General features: G+C 61.8%; 2 protein-coding genes across 2 annotated transcripts in view; both read right to left on the bottom strand.

The window, feature by feature from the left end:
- cnih2 (cornichon family AMPA receptor auxiliary protein 2) overlaps positions 1-311 on the bottom strand; it is a 140,716-nt gene extending 140,405 nt beyond the window's left edge. The window contains exon 1 of the mRNA XM_085975692.1: positions 225-311. Coding sequence (XP_085831818.1) covers positions 225-311 — 87 coding nt within the window. The remainder of the gene's footprint in view (positions 1-224) is intronic.
- A 1,552-nt stretch (positions 312-1,863) lies between these two features.
- On the bottom strand, positions 1,864-13,925 carry arl2 (ADP-ribosylation factor-like 2). The gene is made up of 5 exons (XM_085976067.1): positions 13,760-13,925; positions 7,366-7,476; positions 6,172-6,334; positions 5,142-5,222; positions 1,864-2,999 (listed from the first exon to the last, which is right to left on the bottom strand). Exons 1-5 carry the CDS (start codon positions 13,822-13,824, stop codon positions 2,865-2,867), a joined length of 555 nt encoding a protein of 184 aa, XP_085832193.1. The 5' UTR covers positions 13,825-13,925; the 3' UTR covers positions 1,864-2,864.
- Positions 13,926-16,121: the final 2,196 nt, after the last annotated feature.

The following is a 16,121-nucleotide window of genomic DNA, read 5'->3' as shown; positions in this document are numbered from 1 at the left end:
GAGGCGAAGGGGAGAGGGGCGGCGAAGGGGAGAGGGGGGGCGAAGGGCGATGGGGAGTGGGGGGAGAGGGGGGGCGAAGGGGAGAGGGGGAGGCGAAGGGGAGAGGGGCGGCGAAGGGGAGAGGGGGGGCGAAGGGCGATGGGAGTGGGGGGGCGAAGGGGAGAGGGGGGGGCGAAGGGGAGAGGGGGGGCGGGGCGAAGGGTCAGCCCTTACCTCGCTGTCACCCGGTACTCGGTGAAGCCCTGCGGGTGCTGCCGAGGCTCAGTCACCCGGTAATGTAGCTGCTCCGCCTTGACCCGGCCAGCAGCCATCTTCACGGGAAGCAGCGTGCAGGCGCGGCGCCAGCCCCGCCCACCGCCACAAGTGCGCAGGCGCAGCACCAGCCCCGCCCACCGCCACAAGCGCGCAGGCGTAGCACTAGCCCCGCCTACTGCCAACAGCACCGCCCCGCCACAAGCGCGCAGGCGCAGCACCAGCCCCGCCCACCGCCACAAGCGCGCAGGCGTAGCACTAGCCCCGCCTACTGCCAACAGCACCGCCCCGCCACAAGCGCGCAGGCGCGGCGCCAGCCTCGCCTGCTGCCAACAGCCCCGCCCACCGCCACAAGCGCGCAGGCGCGGCGCCAGCCCCGCCTACTGCCAACAGCCCCGCCCACCGCCACAAGCGCGCATACGCAGCTTCAGTCCCGCCCCCACCAGCAGCCCCGCCTACTGCCACTCGCCCCACCCCTGAGCAATGCGACTGCACAAGATGCTGCTGAAATGTTGCTGCAGGTTTTGTTTTGCAGTGTTCGTCAGGCTCTGTTGTTATTGCTGCTGCTCCTCCTCACTCACCGCACAACTTTAGTATGAGTTTGCAGAGCACGTTCGTGATGTGCAGGCCCCATGAACACACGAGCAGATCTCTCGCTGCGCTGCTCCCACCAGTTCAAATTATATGGCAAAAGGAAGAACGTGCCTTTTCCGTAGAAAAAAGACTCGCCTGCATTTATACAGCGACCTCAGGACGTCCCAAAGCGCTCGACAGACAATGAACTGCTTGGGAAGTGTCGTCACCATTGAAATACGGCAGTCAAATTGCGCACAGCAAGTTCCCACGACAGCAATGTGATAATGTCCAGATAATCTGTTTGAATGATGTTGGTTGAGGGATAAATATTGCCCCAGGACACCGGGGAGAACTCCCCTGTTCTTCAATTAGGGACCGTGGGTTCTTTAACGTCCACCCGAGAGGGCAGACTTAACGCCTCATTCAAAAGACGGCCCCCCGCCGACAGTGCAGCACTCTCAGTACTGACAATGCGGTGTTCCTCAATACTGCCCCTCCGACAGTGCGGCGTTCCTCAGTACTGCCTCTCCGACAGTGCGGCGCTCCCTCAACACTACACTGGAATGTCAGCCTAGATTTTTGTGCTCAAGTATCTGGAGTGGGGCTCGAATTCATAGCCTTCTGACTCAGACGAGAGTGCGGCCCACTGAGCCACGGCTGACACCCAAGAATGTAAATGAAATGGGAGTCAGTGCTGGATGGGGCGCAGGCAGTAGAGCTCCGAGTACAGTGGAGGTCGTGTTGGGGGTAACTTCGAGGGCTGGTCATTGGGACAGATCAAGTTTGGAGGTGAGGTAGGCGTGGGCGAGGTAGAGACGGAGGTAGGTAATGTGTGCAGGTGGAAGTAAGCAGTCTTCACGCTGCAAAGGATGGGGGAGTGACAGCTCAGCTCAGGCGACTAACAGGACCCCTGGGTCATGCTGAGGGAGCAGTCCGGGAAAGGGGGCAGAGATTCTTCCAAAACCGGATAGGATGAATTCAGTGATGCCAATATTGAACTAGAGAAAGTACACAATACAGAATGAATCAATAGAGTTGTCACTTAAGTTTCTTTTAATTTAAATGTTCTAACTTATAAAATAATTTAAACAAGAATGAACCGGCGATACACACGTGTGGCGTTATCAGTGGGCTTTCCACTGGCTGGCCACCGGCTCTAGGGTGCTGGACACGGGCCTCCCAATGGTCACCACGGAAACTGTGGCCACAACATCACGAACAGAAAAACGGCAACAGAAAACGCTTGGCAAGGCCATGCTTACGTCACAAGCTGCCATTCACCGCGCCCACCATGAACAGAGAGGGGAGGGGTAGAGAGAGGGGGGGGGGGGGGGAAAGAGAGCGAGAGAGAAATTGGGGGAAGAGTGAGTGAGCGGGGGGGGGGGGGAAGAGCGAGCGAGGGGGTGAAGAGCACGAGCAAGGGGGGGGGGGAAGAGCGAGCGAGGGGGTGAAGAGCGCGAGCGGGGGGGGGGGGGGGGGAGAGCAAGCTGGAGGGAGAGCGAGTGAGCAAAGGAGGGGGGAAGGGAACGAGCCAGCGAGGTGGGGGGGGGGGGGGAAAAAAGAGAGCGAGCGAGTGAGCGAGGAGCGCGCGAGCAAGAGGCAGCGCAAGAGCATGAGTGAAAAGAGGGAGATGGGGAGCAAAAGAGAGAAGTGAAAAAGGTAAAGAGAGAATGTCCTCTGCTTTGGTGAGTGGGGACCCTGAACACAGCTTAAAGATTAAAATGACGGTGTTTGCCACGGTAAAAATCACAGTTCGTTAAAGAAACAATCCACCTTCCAGAATCGAGCCCCTGCCGCCATGTCCTGTATATTTATAATAAAAAGGTGAAATTTTGGTGCTTGAGGGATGTTTAGTTGGAGAGTTACAGCTCCCTTTACTCTGTCACAATGTCCCCCAAGTCTCTCAAAATAAAAACCAGGCAGGATGGGCGACAAGGCAGTGAGTATTGCATTCGGACAGGTGGGGGTGTCGCTGTAGTGTGAACGACAGGCCTCAGCACGCTGGCCCTCCGGGTGACAGGCGGCAGGAGGCAGGCTCAGTCCATGGTGAATATTCGGCAGGAGATGTCGTCTATCAGCCAGTCGATTCCAACCAGCAGGTTCTCCCCAGTCACTGCGCTGCAGTCTCGGATACACCAGTGGTGCGTCTTAATACTGTCCAGGTCCAAGGCCTGCGGCACAGAGGAGAGGGGGACGGGCAGGGGAGAAAAAAAGACCTTTCAACAACAACAACAACGTGCATTTATACAGCGCCTTTAACGTAGTAAAACATCCCAAGGCGCTTCACAGGAGCGATTATCAAGCAAAATTTGACACCGAGCCGCATAAGGAGATATTAGGACAGGTGACCAAAAGCTTGGTGAAAGAGGTCGGTTTTAAGGAGCGTCTTAAAAGGAGGAGAGAGAGGCGGAGAGGTTTAGGGAGGAATTCCAGAGCTTAGGGCCCCAGGCAGCTGAAGGCACGGCCGCCAATGGTGAAGGAAATGGGGGATGCGCACAAGGTCAGAATTGGAGGAGCGCGGAGATCTCGGAGGGTTGTGGGCAACGTTCCCGCTCAGCTGTGCGGCAGGCCGCTCACCGGCTTTTACACAGAACAAACCGCATGTGCGAGAAAATGCGAATGGGCAGCGCAGCCACTTAAAAAAGAGGGAACATTGGTTGTAGGGCTGGAGGAGGTTATAAAGATAGGTAGGGGCGAAGAGGAGGATGAGAAGTTTAAAATCGATATGGAGATGATGCTGGCCTCGGCCGGTGGTGCTCTGAGCCAAGCCGGCCACTGAGGAAGGGCGCTGGACTAGACCATTGTCACTCGGAAAGCAAATTAGACAAACGACCGGTTAATCAGTTTCTGGCGCTGTTGATTGAGGGTAAATATTGGCCAGGACACCGGAGAGAAACCCCCCTGCTCTTCTTTCAATAGTGGCCATAGGATCTTTCACATCCACCTGAGCAAGACTGCCACACAGCAAGGTCCCACTAAAAATGCCTTGGTTTAACATCTCATCCGAAAGATGGCACTGCCGACAGTGCAGCGCTCCCACAGTACTGCCCCTCCGCAGCGCTCCCACAGTACTGCCCCTCCGACCAATGCAGCACTCCCTCAGTACTGCCCCTAAGACAGTGCGGCGCTCCCTCAGTACTGCCCCTCCGACAAATGCAGCGCTCCCTCAGTACTGCCCCTAAGACAATGCAGCGCTCCCTCAGTACTGCCCCTCCGACAGTGCAGCGCTCCCTCAGTACTGCCCCTCCGACAGTGCAGCGCTCCCTCAGTACTGCCCCTCCGACAATGCAGCGCTCCCTCAGTACTGCCCCTCCGACAGTGCAATGCTCCCTCAGTACTGCCCCCGCCGACAGCGCGGCGCTCCCTCAGTACTACACCTCTGGCAGTGCGGCGATCCCTCAGTACACTGCCCCTCCGACAGTGCGGCGCTCCCTCAGTACTGCCCCTCCGACAGTGCGGCGCTCCCTCAGTACTGCCCCTCCGACATTGCGGCGCTCCCTCAGTACTGCCCCTCCCGACAGTGCGGCACTCCCTCAGCACTGGCACTGGAGTGTCAGCCTGGATTATGGGGCGTAAGTCTCTGGAGTGGGGCTCAAACCCACGACCTTGACTCAGAGGCGAGAGTGCTACCCACTGAGACACCGCTGACAAGTCACCCTTTCAGTGAGTAGTATACGAGCACATCAAATATTCACACCCTCCAATTCCTTTCCCCCTTGACAGCTTCCATTAGTTACTGAGTCAATTGGTGACTCTATCAACCCAATGGGAATTCTGTTCTTGAATGAACCAGATAGCAATCTACCAACCAGTCTGTCCTGCCGTGCAAGTGGAAGGAAACGAGCTGAAGGATCCTGGGTGTGGAGGGCTTTTTGAGAAGGCGGGGGGGGGGAGAAAGGAGAGGATTAATTAAGGGGTAAAAAGGAGCGTGCCACTAAACAACAACAACTGGCATTTATATAGCACGTTTAGCATAGTAAAACATCCCAAGCTGCTTCAGAGAAGACATAAATTTGACACTGAGCCACACAAGGAGATATTAGGGCAGGTGCTTGGTCACGGAGGTAGGTTTTAAGGAGCGTCTTAAAGAAGGAAAGTGAGGAGGAGAGGTTTAGGGAGGGAATTCCAGAGCTTAGGGCCCAGGCAGCTGAATACAAGACACTGAGGGATTTGGAGCAAGGCGTCTGGAGAGAGCTAGGGAAGAGGAGACCGACACGGCGTCTGTTCGAAGGCCACCAGACCCATCCGTCATTACTCCCCAACCCGTGAGCCGCCAGCCACAGGCAAGCACACAGTACTGAATCGCTTCTTACATCTTTAATGGAATCTGAAGACATAGCTCCAGGCAGGTCCTGTTTGTTCGCAAACACCAAGAGCGTCGCCCCGGCCAGGCGCTGGAGAAAGAGGAGCAGAGATCACAGTGTAGTTTCAAACAATGCTTCACCCTCCAATCTTTCACCTCCCCCGCCCCCGACCTCTCCCCGCCCCAACATCACCAACCCAGGCTACCGAGGCCAACTCTCGTATCCTTGGCTGAATCTGGCCAACTGAACGCCGACCAGGGGGTCATTTTATCATTCACACCGCAACAAGGAAAGGAAACGCTCTCATTTCGTACATGTTTTCGATTCCAGTTAGCGTAGAGCGCTGTGCCTTTAACAGCAACCCGACACAACAAGATGTGCCGACGTGACATGAAAGAGACAGCTCGGGGTTTCACTCTTGCTCTCTCTGCCCTAATCTAAGTGAGCTTGTTAAATGCCTGTCTGTGCTAATTAGTAAATAAAATGGATCACTTGAAATAAGTAACAGGTTAACAACTGGATTAAAATTTTTTAAATAAACTCGCATTTCTACAGCGCCTTTCACGACCTCAGGACGTCCCAAAGCGCTTTACAGCCAATGAAGTACTTTTTGAAGTGTAGTCGCTGTTGTAATGTAGGAAACGCGGCAGCCATTTTACGCACAGCAAGCTCCCACAAACAGCAGTGTGATAATGACCAGATCATCTGTTTTTAATGATATTGGTTGAGGGATAAATATTGGCCCAGGACACCGGGGAGAACTCCCCCTGCTCTTCTTCCAATAGTGTCATATGATCTTTTACAACCACCGGAGAGGGAAGATGGGGCCTTGGTTGAACGTCTCACCCGAAAGACGGCACCTCCGGCAGTGCGGCATTCCCTCAGTACTGCACTGGGGAGTGTCAGCCTGGATTATGGGGCTCAAGTCTCTGGCGTGGGGCTGGAGTGTAGCCCCGATCGTTTTCAAAAGCTCTCTGCCGATTCAGCTGGTCGGGATCCGCGCAATCTTTGATTGCCCTGCTCTTTTCTTTTTTTTTACCTCTTCCTGGAGCAGCACCAAGAGTTCGCGCTTGCAGTCATCCAGCCGGAGTCGATCAGCACTGTCCACCACCCAGATCAGTCCATCCGTGCTCTCAAAGTAGTTCCTCCAAAAGGAGCGCAGCGACTTCTGGCCTCCCACGTCCCAGATATTCAGCTTGAAACTGGGGAGGGGAAGGCAACCAGGTCACAGGGCGGCAACTGGAATTTCCCCACCCCCCAGCACCCGCCCCTGCTTGTAGAGCAACAGGTTGACAACCTGCCCCCAGGCCTTGGCCAGTATCAGTCCTTCAATTGGACATGAACTGCTGGGAGGCAGTTCGATTAACTACCGCACACGCCCCCCGCTCCCCAATGATGGCCCAGGCTGGAGTCACACACAGGCTCCGACCGACCCCCCTCCCCGCAGCATCACGAGCAAAGCCGGGCACCAGCGCGCTGCGCGTGGAGAATGATTCCTATTGCATCGCGGCTGTTTTGGAGCGGAGCAGAAACACAGAGCGACCGCTTCCCTTCCGAGCATGCCTGGGCCTCTCGCTGCAGCCCCCCCCACGAGGTGGGAGGTCTGTGCCCAGGGGTCACGGAGGGGCTGCCTCGTGCCTCTCTTCCTCCAGTTTTCTCTCCCGGTGACGGTGGAGAGCGAGCCGGATTCTCGCCTTGCTATGGTGCGCTGCAAACCTGGTGGGAATGAAGCAACCGTCGCAAACAGCCGGTCCGGGGGGTCTCATGTATCGTAGACGGTGATTTAACACAGCCGGATCATCTGGCTCCTGCCCTCAAAATCCCCGCCCCTCGCCGACTCCACGGACGGTACGTCCTTCCTCTACCGCGTCTCAGCGGCCATGCCAAGCGTCAACTGAGACCGAGAGGCGCGGCCGGCTATTGACCCCATGTAGGGCGTCACTGCAGACCCTCTCCTGACCCGACATCCAGCAGGGGTCACCAGAGAGGCAGAAGGAGCATGAACTCATGGCTCAGCACTCCTTTCTCCAGAGCAGGGACGCCGAGCTCGTGGATAGAAGCCCCCCACCACCCCCTCCCCCCGCCATGCTGGAATCAGCACAGGCCGGGGATGGAGCCTGGGCTTTTCCTGCTCCGTGTGTGGGGCTCAGCCCCATTTTCTAACCCCAACCGGGACAGACGCGGAGAAGCTTTGCTGACGGACAAGTAATCCGCGGCGTGCGGGCGCCCTTACTTCCTGTGCTCCAGTGTCTTGATGTTGAAGCCCAGCGTGGGGGAAATGGTGTCGATGTCCTCGCCGTTGAACTTTTTAAGGATGGTGGTTTTCCCGGCATTGTCCAAGCCGCTGGAGGCGCGTTAAGGAACGTCAACGTTTTGGGGGGGGGGGGTTTCTCGTACAGGACAAGAGAGGGAATTGAACCTCTTCTGCGTTTCGTGGTCCAGCGTCAGCATCGAGCACAGAGAGTTCGACTCCGGGGCCAAGCCTTGCACCCCACTGGCTACTCCCAGTGCCGATGGATGGGGTGGAGCGCCGACTCCACTCACCGGCACCCTCAACAGCTGCAGCAGTGCCTCAAGGACTCGGAGACGGAGCAGAACAATCGGTGCTGGATCGGAGGATAAGCACCTGGGACGGTGGTGTCTCCGCCTGCAGTGACCCTTGGGGGAAACGAGGTTGTGTGGGGCCATCACCCGTTTTTGCGGACACCGGAAAGGATCTTTTGTTATTAACCAATGGGCATCTGAACATAGGAGCGGGAGGAGGCCATTCAGCCCCTCGAGCCTGTTCCGCCATTCAACGAGATCATGGCTGATCTATACCTTAACTCCATCTACCCGCATTGGTTCTGTATCCTTTGAAAAGACCCACAATCAGTTTTGACATTTTCAATTGGCCCCCAGCATCAACAGCTTTTTGGGGGGGGGGGGGGGGGGGGGGGGGGGGGGGGGGGAAAAAAGAGTTGCAGATTTCCACCACCCTTTGTGTGAAGAAGTGCTTCCTGACATCACCCCTGAACGGCCTGGCTCTAATTTTAAGGTTATGCCCCCTTGTTCTGGACTCCCCCCCCACACCAGAGGAAATAGTTTCTACCCTGTTTCTATCCTTTAATCATCTTAAACACCTCGATTAGATCGCCCCTTAATCTTCTAAACTCGAGGGAATACAAGCCCAGTCTGTGCAACCCTGTCCTCGTAATTTAACCCTTTTAGCCCCCGGTATCGTTCTGGTGAATCTGCGCTGCCTCCTCTCCGAGGCCAGTATATCCTTGCTGAGGTGCAGAGCCCAGGACTGAACAGTCACTCCAGAACATAGGAATTGGTAGCTGAAAAAAAGATCAGAGTTCATCTAGTTTGCCTTCTACCACTCACCATGTTGTGTTTTCATTTTGCACGATTGTGCTGCACTTGTTTTGTGCAATTTACATAGCTGCCAAATACGACACTGATGCCTCAATACTGCATTGGTTTTAATACTGAAACTGGGGTCTCCCACTGCAGTAACTGGGTCTGATTATACAGTGCTCATTTCTGCCGAGTTGCGGCCCATTCTGAGCGGTGGGCTTGCCCCCACTGGGACCGACATTCAGATGTTCAAAGCTGGGACCCTTCCCGCCGTCCCATCAGCCTGGGCCAGAGTGGAACCAGGCTCCAGAGGTGAAAGGGCCGTCGTCTCACCGCCCGTGTTACCCAGTCCAAGACAGGGCACAGGACGCACTGGGCAAAGGACCTGCCTGTGGCAGAGACCACAGGCTGCCAATATGCCACAGCTGAAAGAGGAGGAAACAGGCCGAGGGCCCACACCCCAAATGCCGCTCCACTCCCCAAGGCTGTGGGCCAAGATCAGGCTGTGCCAGAGCCAGGGCCGGGGCTCCTCCTGACCCGAGGGTCTGTACTTCTGAGGAGCAGGTCCGGAGGCAGAACCAATGGGGAGCCGCTGGGACAAGGCCAGGGGGACTAACCCTGTCATTGGGTCCAGGGTGCATAAGAACATAAGAATTAGGAGCAGGAGTAGGCCATTCAGCCCCTCGAGCCTGCTCCGCCATTCAATAAGATCACGGCTGATCTTCTACCTCATCTCCACTTTCCTGCACTATCCCCATATCCCTTAATATTCAAAAATCTGTCGATCTCAGCCTTGAATATACTCAACGACTGAGCCTCCACAGCCCTCTGGGGTAGAGAATTCCAAGGATTCACCACCCTCTGAGTGAAGAAATTCCTCCTCACCTCAGTCTTAAATGGGCTACCCTTTATCCCGAGACTATGCCCCCTAGTTCTAGACACTCCAGCCAGGGGAAACAACCTCTCAGCATCTACCCTGTCAATCCCCTTCAGAATCTTATATGTTTCAATGAGATCACCTCTCATTCTTCTAAACTCCAGAGATTATCGGCCCATTCTACTCAATCTCTCATCATAGGACAGCACTCTCATCCCAGGATTCAATCTAGTGAACCTTCGTTGCACCGCCTCCAAGGAGACCAAAACTGAGCACAGACTCCAGATGTGGTCCCACCAAAGCCCTGTACAATTATAGCAAGACTTCCTTATTCTTATACTCCACCCGCTAGCAATAAAGGGCAACATGCCATTTGCCTTCCTAATTGCTTGCTGCACCCGCATGCTAACTCTGCTTCTTGTACTAGGACATCCAAATCTCTCTGAACATCAACATTTAATGTGCAGTCTTCATCACACCAGCGAATGCCCTGAGCTCTGCCTCTAGATCAGGTCAACCGGCCCACCCACCCTCCTCCCAGGCTACGCCTCCCCACTTAGGCCACGCCCGCCCCCCCCAACCCCAGGACACTCCCACTCAATCCCAGGTTGCACCCACTCCCCCCCCCGGTCAACCCAGTCCGCTCCCACTTCCCCCCCCGCCCACCCCCCCCCCGGTCAACCCAGTCCGCTCCCACTTCCCCCCCCGCCCCCCCCCCCCACCTCAACCCAGTCCGCTCCCGCTCCCCCCCCCACCTCAACCCAGTCCGCTCCCGCTCCCCCCCCCCACCTCAACCCAGTCCGCTCCCGCTCCCCCCCCCCCCACCTCAACCCAGCCCGCTCCCGCCCCCCCACCTCAACCCAGTCCGCTCCCGCTCCCCCCCCCCACCTCAACCCAGTCCGCTCCCCTCAACCCAGTCCGCTCCCCTCAACCCAGTCCGCTCCCCTCAACCCAGTCCGCTCCCCTCAACCCAGTCCGCTCCCGCTCCCCTCAACCCAGTCCGCTCCCGCTCCCCTCAACCCAGTCCGCTCCCGCTCCCCTCAACCCAGTCCGCTCCCGCTCCCCTCAACCCAGTCCGCTCCCGCTCCCCTCAACCCAGTCCGCTCCCGCTCCCCTCAACCCAGTCCGCTCCCGCTCCCCTCAACCCAGTCCGCTCCCGCTCCCCTCAACCCAGTCCGCTCCCGCTCCCCTCAACCCAGTCCGCTCCCGCTCCCCTCAACCCAGTCCGCTCCCGCTCCCCTCAACCCAGTCCGCTCCCGCTCCCCTCAACCCAGTCCGCTCCCGCTCCCCTCAACCCAGTCCGCTCCCGCTCCCCTCAACCCAGTCCGCTCCCGCTCCCCTCAACCCAGTCCGCTCCCGCTCCCCTCAACCCAGTCCGCTCCCGCTCCCCTCAACCCAGTCCGCTCCCGCTCCCCTCAACCCAGTCCGCTCCCGCTCCCCTCAACCCAGTCCGCTCCCGCTCCCCTCAACCCAGTCCGCTCCCGCTCCCCTCAACCCAGTCCGCTCCCGCTCCCCTCAACCCAGTCCGCTCCCGCTCCCCTCAACCCAGTCCGCTCCCGCTCCCCTCAACCCAGTCCGCTCCCGCTCCCCTCAACCCAGTCCGCTCCCGCTCCCCTCAACCCAGTCCGCTCCCCTCAACCCAGTCCGCGTCCGCTCCCCTCAACCCAGTCCGCGTCCGCTCCCCTCAACCCAGTCCGCTCCCGCTCCCCTCAACCCAGTCCGCTCCCGCTCCCCTCAACCCAGTCCGCTCCCGCTCCCCTCAACCCAGTCCGCTCCCGCTCCCCTCAACCCAGTCCGCTCCCGCTCCCCTCAACCCAGTCCGCTCCCGCTCCCCTCAACCCAGTCCGCTCCCGCTCCCCTCAACCCAGTCCGCTCCCGCTCCCCTCAACCCAGTCCGCTCCCGCTCCCCTCAACCCAGTCCGCTCCCGCTCCCCTCAACCCAGTCCGCTCCCGCTCCCCTCAACCCAGTCCGCCCCCGCTCCCCTCAACCCAGTCCGCCCCCGCTCCCCTCAACCCAGTCCGCCCCCGCTCCCCTCAACCCAGTCCGCCCCCGCTCCCCTCAACCCAGTCCGCCCCCGCTCCCCTCAACCCAGTCCGCTCCCGCTCCCCTCAACCCAGTCCGCTCCCGCTCCCCTCAACCCAGTCCGCTCCCGCTCCCCTCAACCCAGTCCGCTCCCGCTCCCCTCAACCCAGTCCGCTCCCGCTCCCCTCAACCCAGTCCCAGTCCGCTCCCCTCAACCCAGTCCGCTCCCGCTCCCCTCAACCCAGTCCGCTCCCGCTCCCCTCAACCCAGTCCGCTCCCGCTCCCCCTCAACCCAGTCCGCTCCCCCCCTCAACCCAGTCCGCTCCCGCTCCCCCCCCAACCCAGTCCGCTCCCCTCAACCCAGTCCGCTCCCCTCAACCCAGTCCGCTCCCGCTCCCCTCAACCCAGTCCGCTCCCCTCAACCCAGTCCGCTCCCCTCAACCCAGTCCGCTCCCCTCAACCCAGTCCGCTCCCCTCAACCCAGTCCGCTCCCCTCAACCCAGTCCGCTCCCCTCAACCCAGTCCGCTCCCCTCAACCCAGTCCGCTCCCCTCAACCCAGTCCGCTCCCCTCAACCCAGTCCGCTCCCCTCAACCCAGTCCGCTCCCCTCAACCCAGTCCGCTCCCGCTCCCCTCAACCCAGTCCGCTCCCGCTCCCCTCAACCCAGTCCGCTCCCGCTCCCCCCCCAACCCAGTCCGCTCCCGCTCCCCTCAACCCAGTCCGCTCCCGCTCCCCTCAACCCAGTCCGCTCCCGCTCCCCTCAACCCAGTCCGCTCCCGCTCCCCCTCAACCCAGTGCGTTCCCCCCCTCAACCCAGTCCGCTCCCGCTCCCCCCCCCAACCCAGTCCGCTCCCGCTCCCCCCCCAACCCAGTCCGCTCCCCCCCCCAACCCAGTCCGCTCCCCCCCCAACCCAGTCCGCTCCCGCTCCCCCTCAACCCAGTCCGCTCCCCCTCCCCCCCTCAACCCAGTCCGCTCCGACTCCCCCCCTCAACCCAGTCCGCTCCCGCTCCACCCAGTCCGCTCCCGCTCCACCCAGTCCGCTCCCGCTCCACCCAGTCCGCTCCCGCTCCACCCCCAACCTAGACCGCGCCCACTCCCCCCCAACCTAGACCGCGCCCACTCCCCCCCAACCTAGACCGCGCCCACTCCCCCCCAACCTAGACCGCGCCCACTCCCCCCCAACCTAGACCGCGCCCACTCCCCCCCAACCTAGACCGCGCCCACTCCCCCCAACCTAGACCGCGCCCACTCCCCCCCAACCTAGACCGCGCTCACTCCCCCCCAACCTAGACCGCGCCCACTCCCCCCTAGACCGCGCCCACTCCCCCCAACCTAGACCGCGCCCGCTCCCCGTCCCAACCTAGACCACACCCACTCCCCCCTAGACCGCGCCCACTCCCCCAACCTAGACCGCGCCCACTCCCCCCAACCTAGACCGCGCCCACTCCCCCCCACCTGTACCGCGCCCACTCCCCTAGCCTAGACCGCGCCCACTCCCCCCTAGACCGCGCCCACTCCCCCCCTAGACCGCGCCCACTCCCCCCCAACCTAGACCGCGCCCACTCCCCCCAACCTAGACCGCGCCCACTCCCCCCACAACCTCGACCGCGCCCACTCCCCCCCAACCTAGACCGCGCCCACTCCCCCCCAACCTAGACCGCGCCCACTCCCCCCCCCAACCTAGACCGCGCCCACTCACCCCCCAACCTAGACCGCGCCCACTCCCCCCCCCAACCTAGACCGCGCCCACTCCCCCCCCAACCTAGACCGCGCCCACTCCCCCCCAACCTAGACCGCGCCCACTCCCCCCCAACCTAGACCGCGCCCACTCCCCCCAACCTAGACCGCGCCCACTCCCCCCCCAACCTAGACCGCGCCCACTCCCCCCCCAACCTAGACCGCGCCCACTCCCCCCCCAACCTAGACCGCGCCCACTCCCCCCCCAACCTAGACCGCGCCCACTCCCCCCCCAACCTAGACCGCGCCCACTCCCCCCCCAACCTAGACCGCGCCCACTCCCCCCCAACCTAGACCGCGCCCACTCCCCCCCCCAACCTAGACCGCGCCCACTCCCCCCCAACCTAGACCGCGCCCACTCCCCCCCCAACCGAGACCGCGCCCACTCCCCCCCCAACCTAGACCGCGCCCACTCCCCCCCCCAACCTAGACCGCGCCCACTCCCCCCCCATCCATCCCATGCTGCGCCCACTCACGCCCCTCCTCCTCCTCCTCAACCCAGGCCCCGCCCCCAAGCGCCTGTGGCCTCCCGTTAAGTCGCTCACGGGCGGATGGGTGCTGTGGCGGGTCTGGGCTCTGAGACTGAGGCCGCGGGCGGGGCGGTGCGGTGCCCGGCTCCCCCTCTTCCTCTCCTGGGCTCAGGATACAGCATCAACAGCCGCATCTCGCGTTCTTTCTGCTTCATCTTCTTCAGGATGGTGAGCAACCCCATCGCGCCAGATCCCCGCAGCCGGCCGATCCCCGGCACACCTATTCGCTGAGCCCCCGCTCTTGATTGGTCCGCCGCCCCGTCACTCAACCCTCAGCAGGCCGGTCCCCCGCACTCATTGGCTCAGTCCCCGCTACCACCGCTCCTGATTGGTCCGCCGCCCCGTCATTCAATCCACCCGCTGGCTAGCCTCGCCTCCTAGTTAGCGGCTTCCCCCCGCCTCATTCGCCAACAAGGGCGAGTGAGGAGGCAAGAGCGCACCCGCCCTTGTCCCCGGGCTGGGGCTCCCCACACTTCGCCACCTGCCGCTCCCCTCCGGGACTGCACCGTGTGCTCAGCCTCAATGTTGCAGTTCCCTCTACTTGCCTTGGGCATGGTGACAGCACAGGGGCAGTCCAGGACAGCACTGACCTTCTGGTCCACTGATTCTCAAGCTTTTTTAGTTGAAGGACGCCCTTTTTCAAATCCATTATTAATCATGCACCCCCCACTCCATCTAAATGATGAAAAGACTTGCATTTATATAGCAAGACTTACATAGAAACATAGAAAATAGGCCCCTCGACCCAGTCCGCTCCCGCTCCCCTCAACCCAGTCCGCTCCCGCTCCCCTCAACCCAGTCCGCTCCCGCTCCCCCTCAACCCAGTCCGCTCCCGCGCCCCCTCAACCCAGTCCGCTCCCGCTCCCCCCCCAACCCAGTCCGCTCCCGCTCCCCTCAACCCAGTCCGCTCCCGCTCCCCTCAACCCAGTCCGCTCCCGCTCCCCTCAACCCAGTCCGCTCCCGCTCCCCCTCAACCCAGTGCGTTCCCCCCCTCAACCCAGTCCGCTCCCGCTCCCCCCCCAACCCAGTCCGCTCCCGCTCCCCTCAACCCAGTCCGCTCCCGCTCCCCCTCAACCCAGTCCGCTCCCGCTCCCCCCCCAACCCAGTCCGCTCCCGCTCCCCTCAACCCAGTCCGCTCCCGCTCCCCTCAACCCAGTCCGCTCCCGCTCCCCTCAACCCAGTCCGCTCCCGCTCCCCCTCAACCCAGTGCGTTCCCCCCCTCAACCCAGTCCGCTCCCGCTCCCCCCCCAACCCAGTCCGCTCCCGCTCCCCCCCCCAACCCAGTCCGCTCCCCCCCCCCAATCCAGTCCGCTCCCCCCCCCAACCCAGTCCGCTCCCCCCCCAACCCAGTCCGCTCCCGCTCCCCCTCAACCCAGTCCGCTCCCGCTCCCCCCCTCAACCCAGTCCGCTCCGACTCCCCCCCTCAACCCAGTCCGCTCCCGCTCCACCCAGTCCGCTCCCGCTCCTCCCCCAACCTAGACCGCGCCCACTCCCCCCCAACCTAGACCGCGCCCACTCCCCCCCAACCTAGACCGCGCCCACTCCCCCCCAACCTAGACCGCGCCCACTCCCCCCCAACCTAGACCGCGCCCACTCCCCCCCAACCTAGACCGCGCCCACTCCCCCCCAACCTAGACCGCGCCCACTCCCCCCCAACCTAGACCGCGCCCACTCCCCCTAGACCGCGCCCGCTCCCCGTCCCAACCTAGACCACACCCACTCCCCCCTAGACCGCACCCACTCCCCCAACCTAGACCGCGCCCACTCCCCCCAACCTAGACCGCGCCCACTCCCCCCCACCTGTACCGCGCCCACTCCCCTAGCCTAGACTGCGCCCACTCCCCCCCTAGACCGCGCCCACTCCCCCCCAACCTAGACTGCGCCCACTCCCCCCCAACCTAGACTGCGCCCACTCCCCCCCTAGACCGCGCCCACTCCCCCCCTAGACCGCGCCCACTCCCCCCCAACCTAGACCGCGCCCACTCCCCCCCCAACCTAGACCGCGCCCACTCCCCCCCCAACCTAGACCGCGCCCACTCCCCCCCCAACCTAGACCGCGCCCACTCCCCCCCCAACCTAGACCGCGCCCACTCCCCCAACCTAGACCGCGCCCACTCCCCCCAACCTAGACCGCGCCCACTCCCCCCCACCTGTACCGCGCCCACTCCCCTAGCCTAGACTGCGCCCACTCCCCCCCTAGACCGCGCCCACTCCCCCCCAACCTAGACTGCGCCCACTCCCCCCCAACCTAGACTGCGCCCACTCCCCCCCTAGACCGCGCCCACTCCCCCCCTAGACCGCGCCCACTCCCCCCCAACCTAGACCGCGCCCACTCCCCCCCAACCTAGACCGCGCCCACTCCCCCCCCAACCTAGACCGCGCCCACTCCCCCCCCAACCTAGACCGCGCCCACTCCCCCCCCAACCTAGACCGCGCCCACTCCCCCCCCAACCTAGACCGCGCCCACTCCCCCCCCAAC

This window comes from Somniosus microcephalus, unplaced genomic scaffold (genome assembly GCF_052327205.1).
Source record: "Somniosus microcephalus isolate GS21.2 unplaced genomic scaffold, FLI_Smic_1.0 unresolved_chr2, whole genome shotgun sequence".
Classification (NCBI taxonomy): Eukaryota; Metazoa; Chordata; class Chondrichthyes; order Squaliformes; family Somniosidae; genus Somniosus; species Somniosus microcephalus.
Note: the sequence above shows the minus strand (reverse complement) of the source record. Positions and strands in the feature narration are given on the sequence as shown.